Source organism: Lycium barbarum, chromosome 5 (assembly GCF_019175385.1).
Source record: "Lycium barbarum isolate Lr01 chromosome 5, ASM1917538v2, whole genome shotgun sequence".
Taxonomy (NCBI): domain Eukaryota; kingdom Viridiplantae; phylum Streptophyta; class Magnoliopsida; order Solanales; family Solanaceae; genus Lycium; species Lycium barbarum.
The window spans coordinates 113680751-113699537 of record NC_083341.1 but is presented as its reverse complement, the minus strand read 5'-3'; the positions used below and the strand labels follow the sequence as shown (position 1 = coordinate 113699537).

Genomic DNA, 18787 nt, shown 5'->3' with positions numbered 1-18787 from the left:
CTGCTTCAGTCTTCCCAGCATTTAGACATATCTTTAGAGGCTTCATAGATATAGTCTAGTTAGTCAGATTTTAGCAGTCTTTTATGTTTTAGCCTTGTGGGCTACTTATTCAGATGTTCAAACTTAATCAGTATTTCCGCATTTATATATATTTCCAGTCAGACCTTTTAGTGGATCATCATGTGTTGGTTTTATTTCCTTATTATTGCATGTTTTGATATCACATGTTGATCCAGCCAGCCTATGGGTTCGCTCGGTCACATGTTGTTAGGCACCGAGTGCCATGTTACGCCCAGGCCATGGTTCGGGGCGTGACAATTTCCTACCTAAACTATCAAAACTTAGTTTGCAAAACACACCTCAACTATCAATTGTTCACTTTTCCTACCTGAATTATCACCAATTAGTTTGCAAAACACACCTTAATTATTAGTTGTTCACTTTTAATGAGGTGTTGTTTTGCAAACTAGTTGGTGATAGTTCAGGTAGGAAAACTGAACAACGGATAGTTGAGGTGTGTTTTGCAAATTAATTGGTGCTAATTTAGGTAGGAAACTGTTATACCTGATAGTTCAGGTATGAAACTAAAAAAAAAATGATACTTGAAATGTGTTTTTGACCGTTAATAAAAGTGGACAGGGAAGTAATTAAATTTTAAAATAGGATTCCCCGTAAAGAAAAATAATCAAGTAATGACGTGGCAGTTTGACCAATTCGTTTGAGAGTCTATAAACTGCCAGCCTGTCATTTCCACTTTGTTGTTTGGCTTACCTGCGACTCCTCTTCTTCTTTTTCTTTTTCTCTCTCTACTGATTGATGAAACAAGCTATTAATTGGTAAATTTCTCTCATTTCTTTTCTTTTTTCTCTTTTCTTTTTTGCATCATCAATCATTTTCTTTTATACAAATTTTTGCAGTAATTTTCTGGTGTTTTCAAGAATCAAATGTCTCCTACAAGTGAGTATCTTTTACGTATAGTTTATGCAATTCAACAGCTTGAATATTTGAATGGAGTTTTTTATTCTTTTTTTTATGTGGGTTGTTCTCCGTTGAATTTCTGTCCCCCATAACAGCCGTTGTTTTAGGACGTTTACCAAGTCTTCTTTGTGTTTGATTTACTCTTATTTGGTCTTCCTTAAACGTGTTAAAAAATAGAGAAGAAGTGTTCAAGGGTTTTAGGTGTGGAAAATGTCATAAAGTTTGAATCTTTGAATGGTAGTTGGTTTGTTTGTTTCGACTTTGTATAGCCACAAAAGGGAAATTATATGTTTTCTTTCAAGGATCCTCATGTGGGGTTTTTAAAATTTTAGATAAAAATTTAATCTTTTTTCACCTCAAAGTTCACTTTTGATGCTTTTATTGAGCAGCCACATAAACATGGCATTTTATGCTTCTTGTTACTTTTCCTAGAATGATCCTCATGTGGGTTTCTTGAATTCTAGTTAAAAATTTGATCTTTTTTACCTCAAGTTCACTTTTTGATGATTTCTTTGTCTTTCTTATAGGTATAGGTCATTTGGGTTGTCACTGGATTTCTTGAATTTCTGTATAGACTTGGTTGGTATCCCAAATTGAGCCTTTCTTGAACACACCCTTATGGCTGTGATTGGTTACTTTGAAGTTTAGAGATGTTGGAGGTAGATGAGAAGGATAGGGTACCTGGTGGGAATCGGAAAACGTATGCACGGTCTAGTTCCTGGTCTGATAGGTCCCCTACCAAGTCCAGTGTGGCGAAACCACAATGGAACAGCAAAGCACGGGCTTGTTTGCCGCCCCTCCAGCCTCTTTCGATTACTAGACCAAGTGCTGAGGAGTGGCCTTGTGCTGGTTCAGATGATCTTGGTGTATGGCCTAATAATCCCTCTACTCCAGGTGTAAGGCTTGGATCAGTCAGCACCCGTGAAGGTTCAGATACTAAGAAGCCTCCGCGAGAATTTGAATTCAAGAAAGATAAGCTTGCTTTCTTCAATAAGGAATGTTCTAAGATTGTGGATCATATTTATTTAGGAAGTGACACCGTGGCAAAGAATCGAGACATTCTCCGTGAGAATGGGATCACTCATGTCTTAAACTGTGTTGGATTTAGCTGTCCGGAATACTTTAAGGATAATCTTGTATACAAGACACTTTGGCTGCAGGATAGCCCCACTGAGGACATCACGAGTATTCTTTATGATGTCTTTGATTATTTTGAAGATGTTCGTGAACAAGGTGGGAGAGTCTTTGTACACTGTTTCCAGGGGGTGTCCCGATCAACCTCCTTGGTTATTGCATATCTTATGTGGAAAGAGGGTATGAGCTTTGAAGATGCATTCCAGCATGTAAAAGCTGCGAGAGGGGTGACAAATCCGAATATGGGTTTTGCTTGCCAACTATTGCAGTGCCAGAAACGAGTGCATGCTCTACCTGTAAGTCCGACTTCTGTGCTAAGGATGTACAGGATGGCACCTCACTCCCCATATGATCCCCTTCATTTGGTGCCAAAAATGCTGAGTGAGCCAGGAGCTCAAGGACTTGATTCTCGTGGAGCCTTCCTTGTTCTTATTCCTTCTGCTATATACGTGTGGATAGGGAAGCACTGTGCCTCTGTAATGTCAGATAATGCCAGGGCTGCAGCCTTTCAGGTAATCCGCTACGAAAAGGCTCAAGGTCCTGTTTTAATTATCAATGAGGGCAAAGAGCCTTCTGAATTTTGGAGTGCTCTTAGCCATGAAAGCTTCTTTTCTGGTGGTTGTGACAAAGAAAAGACCAAGGTGGAAGCCAGTTTCTTAGCTGGAAATGACATGAGTCCTGATAACATCAGCCAGTATATTGGTCAAAAGAATGAATATGATCTTGATTTTGACATTTTCTGCAAAGCACTTGCCGGTGGGGTTGTTCCACCTTTTCCATTGTCAGGTACTGAATCTGAGACATGTCTTCCTGCAAGAGCGAATGGATGGAATAGATTGAGACGGAAGTTTTCCAGTGGAATAATGAAAGAATTTATCACTGCTTCCAAGTTATACAGTCATCCTGGCCAAACCAGTCCCGTACTAGATAAGATGGACACAAGTAAAGAACTCTCTCCTGCTTTGCCTTCATCACCTTCAAGTCCTCAGTGTGGATCACCAGATTCCTTCTCTTCTTATGCAACCAACAGTCCAATTTTTACAAAGGATCCTTCTTCAGAGCCTGTGCTATCGCCATCACCTTCATTTGGCTCACTTGATTCTCTCTCTTGTTTTCTTGTTAGTAAACCAAAGTCTAATACCACATCCCCCTCACTCTCACCGTCTACCTCAGATTACTCCAGTTCTTTCACCTTTTCTCCCTCATCTTCTAATTGGTCTGACTTGGCATACCTATCTGCACAGCCTTCACCTACGAAGTTTGAGTATGAAGATCCTAACTTTGTGAAGAATGATTTCTTCAAAGCAACACCCCTTCCAGCAGAGGAAGCATTTCCAACCAGTCGTGCTCTTAGACGGGCAAACAGCTGTTTAGAGTACAAAGAAGCTTCCCTTTCACTAGCAGAACGCAGAGGCAGTCATCCTCCTCCTAGGATGATGTTACGTTCCAATGATGATTCAATTTCGGTGAAGTTGGTGAGAACATCGTCATTTTCTCTTACTAACTTTGGAGACAATACGGTGAAGTGTGTTGAGTCTGACAGCCTTAATGACGGAAATTTTGTTGATACTAGTAAAGAGGAGCTAATGTTAGATGCTGAGAGTTCAATTACTGACAATCAAGATGTAGCTGGCAGTTTCAATGACCGTCCTGTTGACTTTGCCATCCGAGTTGCAGAAACAACTGATATAGGTCTTTATCAATGGCCTTCTATGCATAGATTAGGCTTGGCTTCTGGGGTTCTCGATTCAAGGTCTGTATATATCATAGTCACTCCTGACTTGAGTTTAGATGAAAATAGTTCCAATAGTTTGTACATCTGGATTGGCCGTGATGTGCAATGGAAGGAAAGTACAAATCAAGTGATCAACAATGATTCCATGTGTGAAGATGGTAATGTCCGTTGGGAGAAAGTTGGACGCGGTTTTCTTATTCAGAAGGGCCTAGCTACTAGCTCTCTAGTTCGGGTACTTATTCTGCGTTTTAAATTAAAATGAAACAGAATTGGTAATGTGTGATCTTTCCTTCTGTGTTCGTAGTTACTTCCTTTAGTGACAAGTTTAGATGCAAGGTCCTATATTTAAATTTGTCAAGTGGAACACTTGTATTTGAGTACTTTTCCAGCTAGTGATACAGAGAGACTAGGGGTGTGTTTATGGAGTTTTCTATTTTTTCATGTTTGGTTGGTCAAAATGTTTTGGAAAACATTTTCTTTAGGAAAACAAGTTCCATAAGTAGCATTCCGAGCTCATTGTCTCCTTTATAACCCCTCAAACCCATCCATTGACCAGCCCACGACCCGCCGCCCCCAACCACCCACTCCCCACCTCACCCCACCTCATAGTATTTTTCTAGATTACATATAAATGCTCTTGGAACAATTTGTTTACTTACCAAACACCAGAAAATAAGCAAGAAATCCATTTATTCCCTGGAAAACGTTTTCCTTCATACCAAACACACCCTAGCTTAAGCCAAATTTCCTGTTTCTTTTGAAATATATCTCAGGACAATGATCTAGTTGTGCATGTGCGTTATCATTTTTAACGAACGAGGATCAACTTGGGTGTAATTTGGTTTAAATTTAATTGGATATGGATTGATTACTTAGAACTTGTTAATTTTCTTGAATGCAGATAGTCAAAGAAGGTGAGGAACCTGAGCAGCTTCTTAAGCATCTGTCTTGTTTCTCATTTGAGAAGGCATTAGATGTTGGGGTCAAGTAGGTTGGATAAAAATGTCGCGGATACCATCTGAGGTATACAATTCTTTGTTTCAGTCCTTCTGGCAAAGATCTTGGTTAGTGAGCATCCCAGGCAGTAAAACGTTGAAGGTTTCTGCTTGTGTGATGTGATGATGATACAAGGAGAGGATTTAATTTCTCTCAATAAGAACATGCATGTACAGGGAACAAGTTGCTGTATAGGAGTTAAATAAGTATATAAACTCTTGCTGAAAATAAGTATACTGGTCCTTTTTCCCTGTTCATACCATCCAACTAGACTTAGGACCAAAAGGTGTAGTAGCAGCCCTGCATTGGGACATTTAGCATTGTTACGTATCCAAATTCTCTTAAATGTTTTCATCATAAATTGTTCAATGTAAAGTGGGGCTTGTTTGGCTCTGCAGCTTCTTCATTCATTATTGGAATGAAAGTGCATGGATAACAATGGTATCAACTGTTTCTTCCTTGTGGAACTTTGAACAGACTTCAGCTTTTGGCATGGGCGATTTTTAGCTATTCTTGCTTGTTTCACGGATATTTTGTTGAACTTGAAAAGAATAGTATTTATGTTGAAGTTGAAAAATGAATATTTAAACTTCGAGTGTTTGGACATGAATAAAAGTACATCCCATCCCAGACACGTACAGACTCTATCAGCTCTTAAACAGTCAGCTTCATTTGCAAGTTCTATTTTGGACCAAAAATGAAGCAAAGAGGTGATGTAAGTTGTTATCTTCTGGATGGAACTGTGTTTGTTTTCGAAACATCTCAAGTTCCTCTCATTTCAAATTGTCCACCAAATGCAAGCTGGTGGTATTCAGTGATCCAACATCTCAAAAATCAGAGGTATTGTCAGATATTGTCCAATTAATGCCCAATAAGTTCCAGAAATTTGCCACCAACCATGAAAAACATGTTTGCCACGCGACATTTGTACAATATTGTTCTCAGGAACTGATTTAGCAACCAACCATGAAAACATGTTTTTAAGTGGACTTAGGTGTTTCACTTAAACCATGTCCCCTTACTATTTCACTTTAAAATATCCTAAGGACAAAAAATTTCTATATTTCACAATTATTTGCAAACGTGAACTTACGCATTTATAAATCATTTATGGCCAAACGGAAATACCTCTCCAAGAACGCCTCACTATCTCACATTCAGTGAATTCAGTTCTTGATATTTAACGTTTTAATCTTTTGAAGAGTAGAAATATGTAGAAGTAAATATTATGTCCACCAAAAAATAAAGTTATACGGTCAAACCTCTCTATAACAGTATCGGTGGGTCCGAAATTTTTGACTGTTATAGAGAATGACTATTATACTCCTATAACAACATTTACATTTAAGCCGTTATAGACAAAAAAAAATAGAAAATATTTAAATGATGAAACTTGTATATTCATATAATATTTTTTTGTCATAAATAATGTAATAACGGATCAAATATTTGGTCAAAATGTCTACACTTATTAGTGGTAATCATAGATATTATGTTACCAAAAAACGAAGATAGCTATTATATGAGAAGTAATTTTACAAAGAGCGTACTATTATAAAATTAGTTGTTATAGGTAAAATGTCATTATAGAGAAGTAAATATAACATAAAAAATCAGTTCTGAAAAAACTTAGCTGCCATAAAGAGGTGATGTTATATGCGGATGCTGTTATAGAGAGATCTGACTGTATCTGATGACAACTGATAATGCATTTCAAAAGACAGGACCCAAGAATTTTACTGATAAATAGCTTTTCATATCCTTCAGTTCCTTTACACCAATACTCAACCAAAAGTTTAGAAACAGTAAGTGCTACATCACAAGAACTCCTTTGTTACACTGCAAAACTTCCCTGGATACACTCATAATCGAGAAGTTAAAACATAGTTCATTCTCTTCATTAATGAGAGTTATGCAAAACTTAGAGAATGAAGCATATTAACATTTGATAATATGAACAAAATATGCAAGTTCAACTTTATGTCAACTGATAAATAGCTTGAATTCTTTTACACCAAAGCTTAAACCGATGTTTAGAAACAGTTGACATAAAGGGATGCATCAAGAGCTCCTTTGTTACACTGCAAAACTTCCCTGGACACTTTCATAATCCAGAAGTTAAAACATAGTTCATTCTCTTCATTAGTGAGTATTTTGCGAAACTTGAGAGAATGAAGCATACTAATATGAACAAAATATGCAACTTCAACTTCATCTCATATCTTCTTTTGGGATCTCAGAAAAGCCATTGTTGGGCCTAGCGCGGTGCCTCTCATGGGTCGATATGACCATGGACTCTTCCCAGAATTTGTCTTACCCCAACTATTTTCCTGAGATAATTCTGCCTTCTTGGCCTTGCCCCAACTACTTTCCTGAGATAATTCCGCCTTCTTGGTCTTACCCCAACTACTTTCCTGAGCTAATTCTGCCTTCTTGGACTTTAGAGTCTCATTGAATTGCTCCCACAGGTTTACTCCACCATTTTCTGCAATTCACGTTGATTCATCATCAGGATCTAGCTATGAAATTAGACGCTATAATAGGTTCACATCTCAGGAGTCTGTAAGACATAAGTTCACCTGAAGGGGTAGATTGTGTTTGTTTTCCATTGTTTAATTCTCCAGCTCCTGCAACAGTCAAATATAAGGTCTCAAAAGAAAATGAAAAGAACTTATAATTGTTATATGTCCCAGCTTTAACTATCCCATTCCTTAAGCATGGGAAAAACAATGAAGTTTACCAGCAGCTGGGGTTTCAGTTTTATTTTTACTGCTTCCAAGCACTGGAGTCGAATCATTGGCAGCAGAACCTTCAATTACCCCACCAGGTACTCCTGCTGGGTCTGGAGTACTATTCATCACACGAACTTCAAGAAGTGCTGCAAAATCTATCTGCAAAAAGGTGTGGTTTTGTATTCAGAAAAGTCATATGCATTAAAACCTACGGACTCTGCATTCCAGAAGATAGAAACTTAAGTTCAACACTCGAAATATGCATAAATATAGATCACCAAGCATAGGAGAGAGTCAATTTTCACTGAAGTACCTCCAGGGATCCGTCTTCATTATAAATAGAGCTATCTGGTTGCTTTGAAGACTCGTCATTCTCAGTAGAAATGACTGGAAATTCAGCTACTGGAATCAGCAAAACTTTATTGGCTTCAGAATTATACCACGATATTTTTCCAACCTATGGAAGAAGGGAACATCAAATTCACTATTTCATGATATATATCAATCAGAAGTACATGATAAGATGGAGATAACTTATACCCGATAAGAGGAGACTTCAGGAGTCCAGGTTGATGACAACTCAAGCAACCGGTATGCAATCACAAGTCCTTCCTGCCAAATTGAAGAACAGTTTTTTTCTAAATACTAAAATTTCATGTTACCCAAATCAATACAACAAACACCAAAGTCATTAATCTAAATTGACTGCAGATATTAGCGCAACAGATACATGAAGGCTACAGATGCATTAAAAAACAAGAACAAACCTCGGGCATGCCAGAAAGATAAGGAAGTGTATTGAAGTCAATCGATTCATGAAAATGAGGTTCTTTTTCACCATTCACCATCTCAGGATGTTCTTTGGTTGAATCTAGAGAATCATTCTTTTGGGAAAATGGAACATTGTCTTGGCTCCATTTCTGTCTCTTATGATTCATCATCTCAGGATTTTCTTTGTGTGAACCTAGAGAATCATTCTTTTGGGAAAATGAATCTTTCTCTTGGCCCAATTTCTGTCTCTCGTGATTCATCGTCATATCAGGACGTTCTTTGTTTGAACCTAAAGAATCATCCTTTTGGGAAAATGAAACTTTCTCTTGGCCCCATTTCTGTCCCTTTTTCTTGCTCATCATACCATTCCACCTGAAACTTTCCTGCACGTGACTTGGAGTTGGAATTCATTACTCAAGAATAGGTGTTATCCATTAAGAAAGCATATGTTTCATTCTTCATCAAAAGGAAAAGAATGGATATTTCATTTCACGGAACATTCCTACTAGCCCTGTCTGACACACTGCAACCTATATATTATGTTAATCAAAGATGGTGCAATTTCCAGCAGCTTAATTTTTACAAAGGCGACCAATTTCTGGTTTTCGAGCCGTCACATCTAAAAGGAATAATTTTGACATTATTGTAAGATTTCAGCACAGAAACAAAAAATCTAATTTAAAAAAATAAAAGAAAAGGAAAAGGAAGACCAAGCATCCTACTAAAGATCATTAATACCTATCACAGCAGATTGTCACCACTTTGTAAAGGACAAACATATCTATGCAATGACAATTAGTGAATTAATTCAGAAATACCCACCAAAAATGAAACACTATAGAAAACCTGAGAATGATTTTAACAGATAAACATGAATATTCAGATGGATGAAAATAGGGTTGCCAGATTATTTTCTTTTCTCCAATCTGTTAGTATAATACAACATTATAGCTTTTATTATCCAACATCTGAGATATGGTGAAAATTAATAAGATTAATAGCATTATGTGAGCTTCTACAAAGTATATCTACATATTTTGTAGAAAAATTATGTGCGAGTCCTCCCTTTTTATTTTCCCTCTTCAGTCCATCTTTCAGCTAACCATCCACTAAGTCTTTAAGCAATATGAAGTTAAATGTCTAATTACTCAGCACATTGGGATTCTGCATCAGACATTCTTGAGATATGGTATGCTTAAAAACTTGGATTTCAAGATCAAAAACTCTTCATTCAGAATAAGATACGAGATTCAAGTAAAGATCAAAAAGAAGAGCATCACAGTACAACTTGAGCAAAACATACCACTTCTACTTGACTCTGCTTCGAAACTTGTTCTGCAACAGCCAGAAGATTTCCATATGTTAAGCTTTTCCATAAAATTTAAAAAGATGCAAGACGGACACCATTAAAGCAGATTCATATTTTAGAGTGGGCAAGGAATAATACAAAATCTAAATCTCATCATCTGCAAAAAAGAGGAGAGGAAAAAAAAAGACAAGCGAACAGGGAAAGCCAGTAACTGATAACATACTACAAGTTAGATTAAACCAAGGCCCACTACGCCATTAAGTACACCAAACCGAATTTGAGCATCTTATACCTAATCCCTTGGCACGGAAAGAAAACAAAAATTAATGCCAATGACAAGCACCAAAATATGACCCACCACTTCAACTTGAACAATCAATCAGCATATATGATAAAATACAAGATTGCATAATAGTTACTGAACTGGGAGAGAGTTACAGGTAAATATGTGTGTATTGGGAGAACTAGAACACGTAGTCTAAACAGAGAAGGGGTGCAAGACCTTTTCCAAGAGGTTCAAAGCGAATATGCCCAGGCCTTACTTCAACTGGAACAACTTCATCTTCTGTATCACTATTTTGACATGATTGTCCACACGATTTGCTTTTTTCTTCTGCAAGCTTTTCTTGGTTTGTATCGCTGTTCTTATCTTCACCAAAAAGTTGCTTACAATACAGCTACATACATGAGATTGTGCTGTCAACAGAAACAGAAGTATAGAGAAGAAATAAATGATTTGACCATGTTAGATCACTCACTAGTCCCTTTGGTTGGCCAGTCACCTCTTCTTTATTAGCTTTAGTATTCTGCTGCTTCCAATTTCGCTGCAAAGTTTGTGATTCAAGTTTCCAGTACATGAAGCAGATGCAACAGGAATGTAAGTTCTATCAATATATATTACTACTCACATGTCCCATTGATTGGCCATTAGCCTCGTCATTCACCCGCCCCTTTGGTTGGCGGCTAGGCTCTCCTTTTCCAGATTTAGCTTGCAGTTCTTTCCAGTTCCGCTGTAAAAATTTACCCAGCAATAGTTACATTGTATGGCAGTAATAGTTGGCATATCTGCCTCGTTTGATTACTTACCAGTCCTTCTGATTCAGCACCTGCGTTCTTAATTTTGGCCATCTCTCGCAACCATCGCCTTTTAGAAGCTTTTCTCCTGGCACTTCTACTAGGGCCCTGACAGAGAGAATTGACACTTTAAGTACTTGAAGACAATTAATCAGATCTTCAATTGAGAAATGCAATTCGCCATGATTTTTATATTTTATTTTGGATAAGTGAAGGTAAAGTTATCAGAGTACAGGACGTGGACGCTAATATACAACAACATACCCAGTGTAATCCCACAAGTGTGGAAACAAAATAAAGAAAATAAAACCACAAAAGACATCCAGCTAGCCAAAAAACCACCGTTGCACTAACTTCACAATGCAATATAGTTTTTTAGTACACAATGCCAGCATAATTAAGGTAACAATAGTATAAAATATTTAGCACAAAGGGAGTGCTAAGAGTAGGAAAAACATTTACAAGACACGGAACAAAAAACTCTTGTAGCCCATTACAAGAATCCTATGGTGTCTAAAATAGAAACTACATCGTCTGAAAAACCTTTTTTCACACCACAAGTGGAATAAGAAAATACAGTTCATCTTAATCTTCTACTCAGTGCTGATAATTTCTCCAAAACAACTTGAGTTTCTCTCCCTCTCGATGGTCCACCAAATGCATGCTGAGAAAGAAATCAACAAGCCTGCTGATTTCCCAATCATTGACGAATCTTCTAAAACTTAGGTCCCATCGTTGTTGACTCCACAACTCGGCTACACTTGCATTCTGGTGTTGTATTAGATTGAAAATGCCAGGAAAAACTTCTTTGAGTGTGTCATGATCTATCCAGCTATCATTCCAGAAAGAGGTCTTCAGGCCATTTCTGATCTTGATGATTATTTTTAAAAAAATGGCCAAAGGATCCTGATGGTCTTCCATACACGGACTCCATAATTGGAGGGCACCATTTTTGGGCACCAAGATCCTTCAACCCCATATTTGTCACGGACTGCCCTTCTCCTGAGAGCTTGAAGCTCCATTAGGAATCTTCACAACCATTTCATTAGAAAACTCTTGTTGTGTTGCCTCAGGTTTCTTATATCTAAACCACCCTCTCGGGATTTCCATTTCACCAAACGGAAGCATCTTTTGTCGCTATTTCCTCTCCATATAAAGTTCCCTCTAAGTCTTGCCAAAGGCGAGAGGCGTGGCTCTGCCGCCTTTTAGGGCTGTGGCAATGCCACCTTCAAAAGGCGCGCCAAAGGCGCCGAGGCGACAGTGGGTTTTTTTTTTTTAAAAAAAAAAAAAGCAATTAAAAGAAGTTGAAGACTTAAATGAAACTTATTATCAAAAGAAAAACAGCGGCTAGGGTTTTTTTTTTGCCTCCTCCTCTCTTCTCCTCCAAGCTTTTCAGATACGCTCTCTCTCTCTTCTTCTTCTTCAGTTCTTCTTCTTTCTTCCTCCTCTGTTTTCAACTTCTGCTTCTTCTTCAGTTCTTCTTCTTTTTTTTCCGGCAACTTCTGCATTTTTTTTCCTTCTTCTATTCTCTTCTTCTTTTTCTGTACTTTTTTCTCCTCTGTTTTTTTATTTTTCTATTGAAGATCTTGAATTTGAATAGACTTTTAGTATTGCACTATTGCTTGAATTTTAGTGTTACTTGTCTTATCACTTATGAATTATTGAGTCATTCAAGTTCAAGACTTTTAGTATCTACTATCTACTTTTAATTTTTGAATTGAAATATTTGCTAATATGTTATTGCTAGTGAAATTTTGATTATTTATATATGCAATTAAATATTTTAATTTTTTGGTATTTATTGGCGCCGCACTTCAAAAAGGCGAGCGCCTCACCGCTCACCTCGCCTTAAGGCGAGGCAGGCCCTTGTCGCCTTTTGTCGCCGCGCGCCGTCCAAAACACTGCTGTTGACCAGGATCACCATTCCTCCAAGAGATAGGTATTGGCTCTTCCATCTAGCCAATTTCTTTTCACATCTTTCTGTTACAGTATTACTCCATTCCAGATTTCCTGTGTCTTGTTCTTTCTTCTTCTAGAGAGCCAATTATAACCAATCTATTGTCAATCCTCGGAAGTAAATATAATCAGTCTATGATGAATCCCCTGAATGGATTCAGAAGATTCATATCGCGAACACCAACTAGTTTGGGATTGAGGGGTTTGATTAATAAGTGCACAATGCAATATGAAATAGTATAATCGTAAAGCTTGAAGGGGTCTGCAGTTATCCAGATATGGGTTTGTAGTTGTGCAGTGGTATTGGTATTGAAGACAATGACCATCTTTTACTACTTTGCACAGCAACTCGTCAGCTGAGGGATCTACATCTACCAATTTTTGGATTGAGAAAGGACCTGTTTTACTGCTGGCAAGGATGCAAGCTCACAAAGGAGCTGAAGAATATTCTCCATCCAGCATAGGATGGCTTTGTGGAAAAGAAGGCCAAAGAAGTTTGAACGACAGACGAAGGGAGTTCACTCTTTGAAGTTCAAGTGTCTTAAGCTTATTAGGCCTCTGGTGCATATATCTTTATGTGCATGATAAGGAACCAGGGGCCAATCTACCTTAGAAGCTATGGGTTCACGTGAACCCAGTAACTTTTGCCCAAACCCTATATAAAAATCTATAAATATTTGACTGTGAACCCAGAATTACTTTTAGAGATTGTTGTGGGAACCCATAAAAAACAAATCCTAGATCCGCCTTTGTTAGGAAAATGGAAGAATTTATAAACTTGTTATATAGTAGGACACTCTACAGGAGAAGCTACTTTTTATAATACCAGCACTACTTATCGCTGGACTTACAATATATTAACAAAAAAAAAAAAAAGTATACACTGCAATCAAAAAAAATTATGATAATGGTGTCCGGGCAGCTAGTCACATATAATGATAGAGTGAAGCCATCTCGTTGAGCTCCCCATTCCCATCTTCCATATTTTCCATCTCACAGAGATCTCAGAATCCTTTGTCTAAACCATGATTTATGTCTGCAGCTATTATACGTTTCCTGCTGCTCATACCCATTATCTCTTCTAGGTGAAGATGACAATATTACCGCTCAAACACATTAAGCTCCATTCAAGATATTAAATACTTAAATTAAACCATACTGGTGAACAGAAATAAGTTAAGCAACTATAGAATCTGATCGATCTTGTGCGAGTTTGCCTACGTGTAAGTGCCCCTTCATAAATAATAATTGCAATATCTCGCCTTTCAAAGTAAGCATCTCACGTATAGTGAAGATCTAATATTAATCCAACTGCTTTGCACAATTTTCTGATATAGATCCACAAAAATTTAGGACTGATTTTTTTTACCAATAGAAGGATTAGGAAAAGAATTCTCTGTGAAGGAAAAAACAAGAGATGGATGGAAAAATACAGCTATTACGAACCTCCCTCTTAGTCGCATCAGAGTTGGGGGACACCTCTATATTTTCCGCACTGTTTTTTTGAAGCTTGTCATTTCTACAAAAAGAGAGAAATTTTGAAACAAGCTAGAGACATCAAATATATTCATGTAAGAATTAAAAGAGACAAAACTCGTACTTGCAAATGCCTCTACCAGGCAAGAGACAGAGAGGGTAAACATTGCACGAACAAGAAGAGGTCTCCACAACAAAGGATAAGAATGTCACATTGTACATTATAATTCAATACCCTATTTTGTATGATGAAGTAAGACTAACCTTTTCAAGCCACCACAACCAAAATTTAGAATTTGGGACAAAAGAAAAACTTGAAATAATATGCAGAAGAAAAACAATTCAATTATTCAGCTGCAGAACTTGGAGTGCAAGCATACAAGCTTGACAGAACAACACGGCTGATACAGAGCAACTAGCAACGCATAATAATCAAATTCACCCAAAAATGGAACCAAGAGAGTCGATACCTTCAAATTTCTTTGGTATTTAAAACTTTACGAAAGAAACGGTTCCTCAAACAAGAAATTATCACAAAGCCAGTCCAAACATAATGCATCAAGAAGGTTTGAATAAAGAGAACATATACCCAGTGTTGTCAAAGGCTCGCTTAAGCCCTGAAGCGAGGCTCAAAACATGTTGAGCGCTTCGCCTCGCTTTATGTGCGCTTCAGTGTCATCATCAAGGCTCTAAGCTATACTTTTGCTTGTCAATGAGCCTCTCTTGAAGAGGTGACACTAGATAATCGATATTTCACTTTATCGTAAAGCTTTTACCATTATTTTGTCTATATATTTGTTATTCGTGGTTATTATTATTAGTCTTGTACTATATATATATATATATTTGCACCATTGAGCCTTTTTTCATTAAAGCCCACACTTTATTTGCGCTTAAAGCCCCGACTGACTTAGAGCTTTTTCGCGCTTTTCGCTTTTGATAACACTGCATATACCAAGAAAATATAGTTAAATAATTCCTAGAAAGAGACTCCAAAGAACATACTTCTTCGTGCTGGGTGTAACATGATTGTCCTCACCACTCCCAGCATTTCCTTTATTATTCTCCTCATCTTCGTTATTTGGATCAGATACCTTCCGTTTCTTGCTAGTAAGATCTTGTTGTTTCTCGGTCTGCTCATCAAGCTTCTCCTTAACATCAGAACAGTGTTCCTTTTTCCTATGATGAGCAAAGATTTAAGAAGTCATAATAAATATTTTTTTTTTAAAAAATGATTTAAGAAGTCATAACTAGAAACAACTAAAGCCACAAATCTAAGCAATTCAGACACACCAAAACAAGAAATCAAGAATTACTTTGAGCTAGGAAGCGTTTCTGATGCTTTTCTTTTCTTGGAAATTGCATTGCCAGCCAAAACATTTTCCTGGTGTGAAGCATCTTCCTTTGATTCTGCCTCTTCCTCCTTTTCAGATTCATCTTCAGAGTCTTCACTGTCATTAGACTCGTGACCTCCAGCATGGTCAAACGCTTCATTTGCCAATAACAATGGTACAGGTTGCTTCTCAACAATTTGGAGATTTTCAACTACATTGGGACCATTATTTCTTTCGACGGCTAAAACCATATTTGGTCGATTATTTCCCTCGACCTTCTTCACACTAAAGCAAAAATATCAGATTAGAGCATTCAATTCACACGTGAAACAGAGAAACCACGAGAGACAAATCATAAATCAAGCAAAAAACCTGACTATATCTTTGTCCTCCAAAATACACGTCGACTCAAAAGGAGGCAAGACAAAACCATCCATCTGCATGCGATGACAAGACAAGACAGTGAGCCCAAGACATGTTCTTTTCAGTTCCCCTCAACAATGCAATTAATCAAGTGCACCAGGAAACCACAGCGCTCAGCATTGAATAGAAAAAAAATGATAAGCTAGGAGCCACAGGTGAAGCAAGCAAAGCAGTAATCAAGAGGAAACAACTCAAGAACAGAAGGAAATTTCAAAAAGATCGGTTCATTTTTAACATAGCAGACATGCAGAGATCAAAGAATATAGAATAAAGGGGCTACAGAGACGATGCAAACGAATCAAGTGCACATGAGAAGTTGAGAACCATAGTTCTCAGAAAAGAAAAATCCACAATACTCAGTGCGCATTTGGCATGAAGGAAGACATTCTCCATGAGAAGCGTTAGTGCTAGGTTGAGGTTGATTTACTTGAGTATAACCTTGTCCAGAATATGGGAAATAAGAATGGGTTTTGGTGTTAGTTTCTAGTCTCAAAGGTTGAGAACAATGTCTTAAGTATCGGTTGAAGCAAGTAACTATGGAGTAAGAATTGTATACTTGTAGTGAAAGTACCTTCCAGCAATAAGTGAACAAAGTCATTTATGCAAAAAATATTTTTCCTGGGAAAATGTTTTCCACAATACAAGGTAACCAAGAACCATAAAATGATTTCAATCAAGGACAGCATTTTCCAGTAAAATATTCTCCTCCATACCAGAGACACCCAATTCAAAAAATTATTAAGGTAGGTGTCACAGTTAATGCAAACAAAGCAGTAATCAGCAGGAAGAAAAACTCGAAAATCCTAAAAATGTTTCATCTTTCCTTTTCTTTTATTAACTTACAGGCCAGGGCACATGCAGAGATAGAAAGAAAGGGAGGAAAGCAGTTATAGACACCCACAAGATTGAATCCAAAAAAGGATAAGCTATAAGCCACAATAAAGCAAACAAAAGCAGTAAACAACTCAAGAATGAAAGGAAACATACAAAAAGATTCAACATTTTAAAACTCAAGGCACATGCAGAGGTAGTCGGAAAAAAGAGAGGGAGGGAGTTACAAAGACACCCAAAAATGATAAGCTAGGGGGCCACAATTGAAGGTAACAAAAGGAGTACTAGAAAACATAAATAGTTTTTTTAACTTAGGGCACAAAGATTGAGTTACACTTGCAATGCAATGCTCAAATAAGCAAACCCACAACATCAAATACAAAAATGATAAGCTAGAAGCAACAATTGAAGCAAACAAAAACAGTAAACAACAACAGGAAAAAGAAAAAAAACAACAACAACCAAAAAAAAAGAAAAGAAAAAGAATTGAAGAAAACATTAAAAAGATCATTCTTTAACATAGGGCACAACGATAGAGTTACACTTACAATACAATGTTCAAAGAAACAAACCCACACCATCAGCTACAAAAATTATAAGCTAAAAGCAACAATTAAAGCAAACAAAAGCAGTAAACAACATAAAATTTTCAAGAATGCAAGGAAACATAAAAAGGTTCAACTTTTTTTTTTTTGTAACTTAAGTACATGCAGAGATAGAAAAAAAGAGAGGGAGGGAGTTACAGAGACACCCACAACATGGATAAGCTATGGGTCATCATAGAAGTAAACAAAAGGGGTATCAACAGGAAAAAGAAACTCCAGAATGAAAAAAAAAAACATAAATAATTTTTTCAACTCAGGGCACAAGGATGGAGTAACTCTTGCAATGCAATGCTCAAAGAAGCAAACCCACAACATCAGATACACAAATGATAAGCTAGAAGCAACAATTGAAGCAAACAAAGGCAGTAGATAACCAAAAAACTTTCAAGAATTGAAGGAAGCATAAAAAGATTCAATTTTTCAAACTTGGGACAAGCAAAGAGAGACAGAGAAGGGAGTTACAGAGAGTTGGATTCCATTAGGACAAGAATCATGGAGATGAAAATTGTTGATAAGATAAGAAGAAAGATCAGAGATGGTTGTGTGTTGTTGGGGTTTGAGAAGAAGCCAACTTTTCTTGAAACCCTCAGATTTCTGCAACTCACTAAGAATGTTAGGGTCTTTGAAAGATAATCTAAGCCTAACCCCTTCCATTGCTCATGCAAACACAAACAAGAACTATCACTTTGCCGATGAAGAAAGGCCTTGGGGCTACACACTCTTCACTTCCCTTGAATAGTTAAACCCCCTCAGCTTCCACCATAAACCTCCCTAGTTGTTCAACAAGTCCATTTCACCCCTTTTATTTTTCCCTTTGTCCCAACTTCCAAAGCAATATTTATAGCATGGTTGATCATGCTTTTAAAATTAACTTATTTTAAAATATATATATATTTAAAAGTATTTTTGATCAGTAATTAATGGTTATAAGTCGTTAAAAAGTATTTTTAAGTATATTTTTCTTAAAAGTATTTTTGGACAAAAGCTATTTTTTTAGCTTCTAAAAGATTATTTCTACTATTCCCCAAAATACTTATTTACTTTTTTAAAAAATAAACACTTATTGAAAAAGGGCAATTGGCGCGAATGCCCCTCTTTTGGGCTGGTCTTTAGATTTTGCCCCTCAAAATGATGGTCTTTAAGTATTGCCCTTCCGAGCGAAAGCAACATAGTAAAAAGACCTTACTATCCTAACCATTACATAAAAAAGCTGAGAAACCTACCATTGTTCAAATCCTTCTTTCATATCATTAACCCAACCTTCGTTCCCAATTTTTCACATTATTCAAAGTGTGGTTTCAAGCCAGAATTCTCTATTGATTTTGCTGCTACAACATCAGTAAAAGACATAAATCTTAATTCAACTCAATTTAACGATTTTATTGAGTTTACATTTGTTAATATTTGGAAAAAGAAAATCATCTTCTACGACC

The 18787-nt window shown here is 37.0% G+C and overlaps 2 protein-coding genes across 4 annotated transcripts; one reads left to right on the top strand and one right to left on the bottom strand.

Moving 5' to 3' along the window:
- The first annotated feature begins 728 nt into the window (after positions 1 to 728).
- LOC132641173 (protein-tyrosine-phosphatase MKP1-like) lies at positions 729 to 5319 on the top strand. Of its 3 annotated transcripts, none has more exons than XM_060358065.1 (4): positions 729 to 836; positions 918 to 957; positions 1506 to 4079; positions 4749 to 5319. In XM_060358065.1, the coding sequence occupies exons 3-4, from the start codon at positions 1629 to 1631 to the stop codon at positions 4836 to 4838; spliced, it is 2541 nt and encodes an 846-aa protein (XP_060214048.1). In that variant the 5' UTR covers positions 729 to 836; positions 918 to 957; positions 1506 to 1628; the 3' UTR covers positions 4839 to 5319. The 3 variants fall into 3 exon arrangements, with proteins under 3 accessions (XP_060214048.1, XP_060214051.1, XP_060214049.1); XM_060358068.1 differs by having other exon boundaries at positions 1506 to 4119; XM_060358066.1 differs by lacking the exon at positions 918 to 957 and having other exon boundaries at positions 760 to 836.
- A 1489-nt stretch (positions 5320 to 6808) lies between these two features.
- Positions 6809 to 18163, bottom strand: LOC132641172 (coilin). The gene is made up of 16 exons (XM_060358064.1): positions 17817 to 18163; positions 15868 to 15932; positions 15478 to 15780; positions 15167 to 15340; positions 14132 to 14204; positions 10742 to 10837; positions 10564 to 10665; positions 10414 to 10479; positions 10158 to 10332; positions 9650 to 9681; positions 8343 to 8729; positions 8116 to 8187; positions 7889 to 8032; positions 7584 to 7734; positions 7423 to 7470; positions 6809 to 7328 (listed from the first exon to the last, which is right to left on the bottom strand). The coding sequence occupies exons 1-16, from the start codon at positions 18006 to 18008 to the stop codon at positions 7060 to 7062; spliced, it is 2349 nt and encodes a 782-aa protein (XP_060214047.1). The 5' UTR covers positions 18009 to 18163; the 3' UTR covers positions 6809 to 7059.
- Between the last annotated feature and the right edge of the window lie 624 nt (positions 18164 to 18787).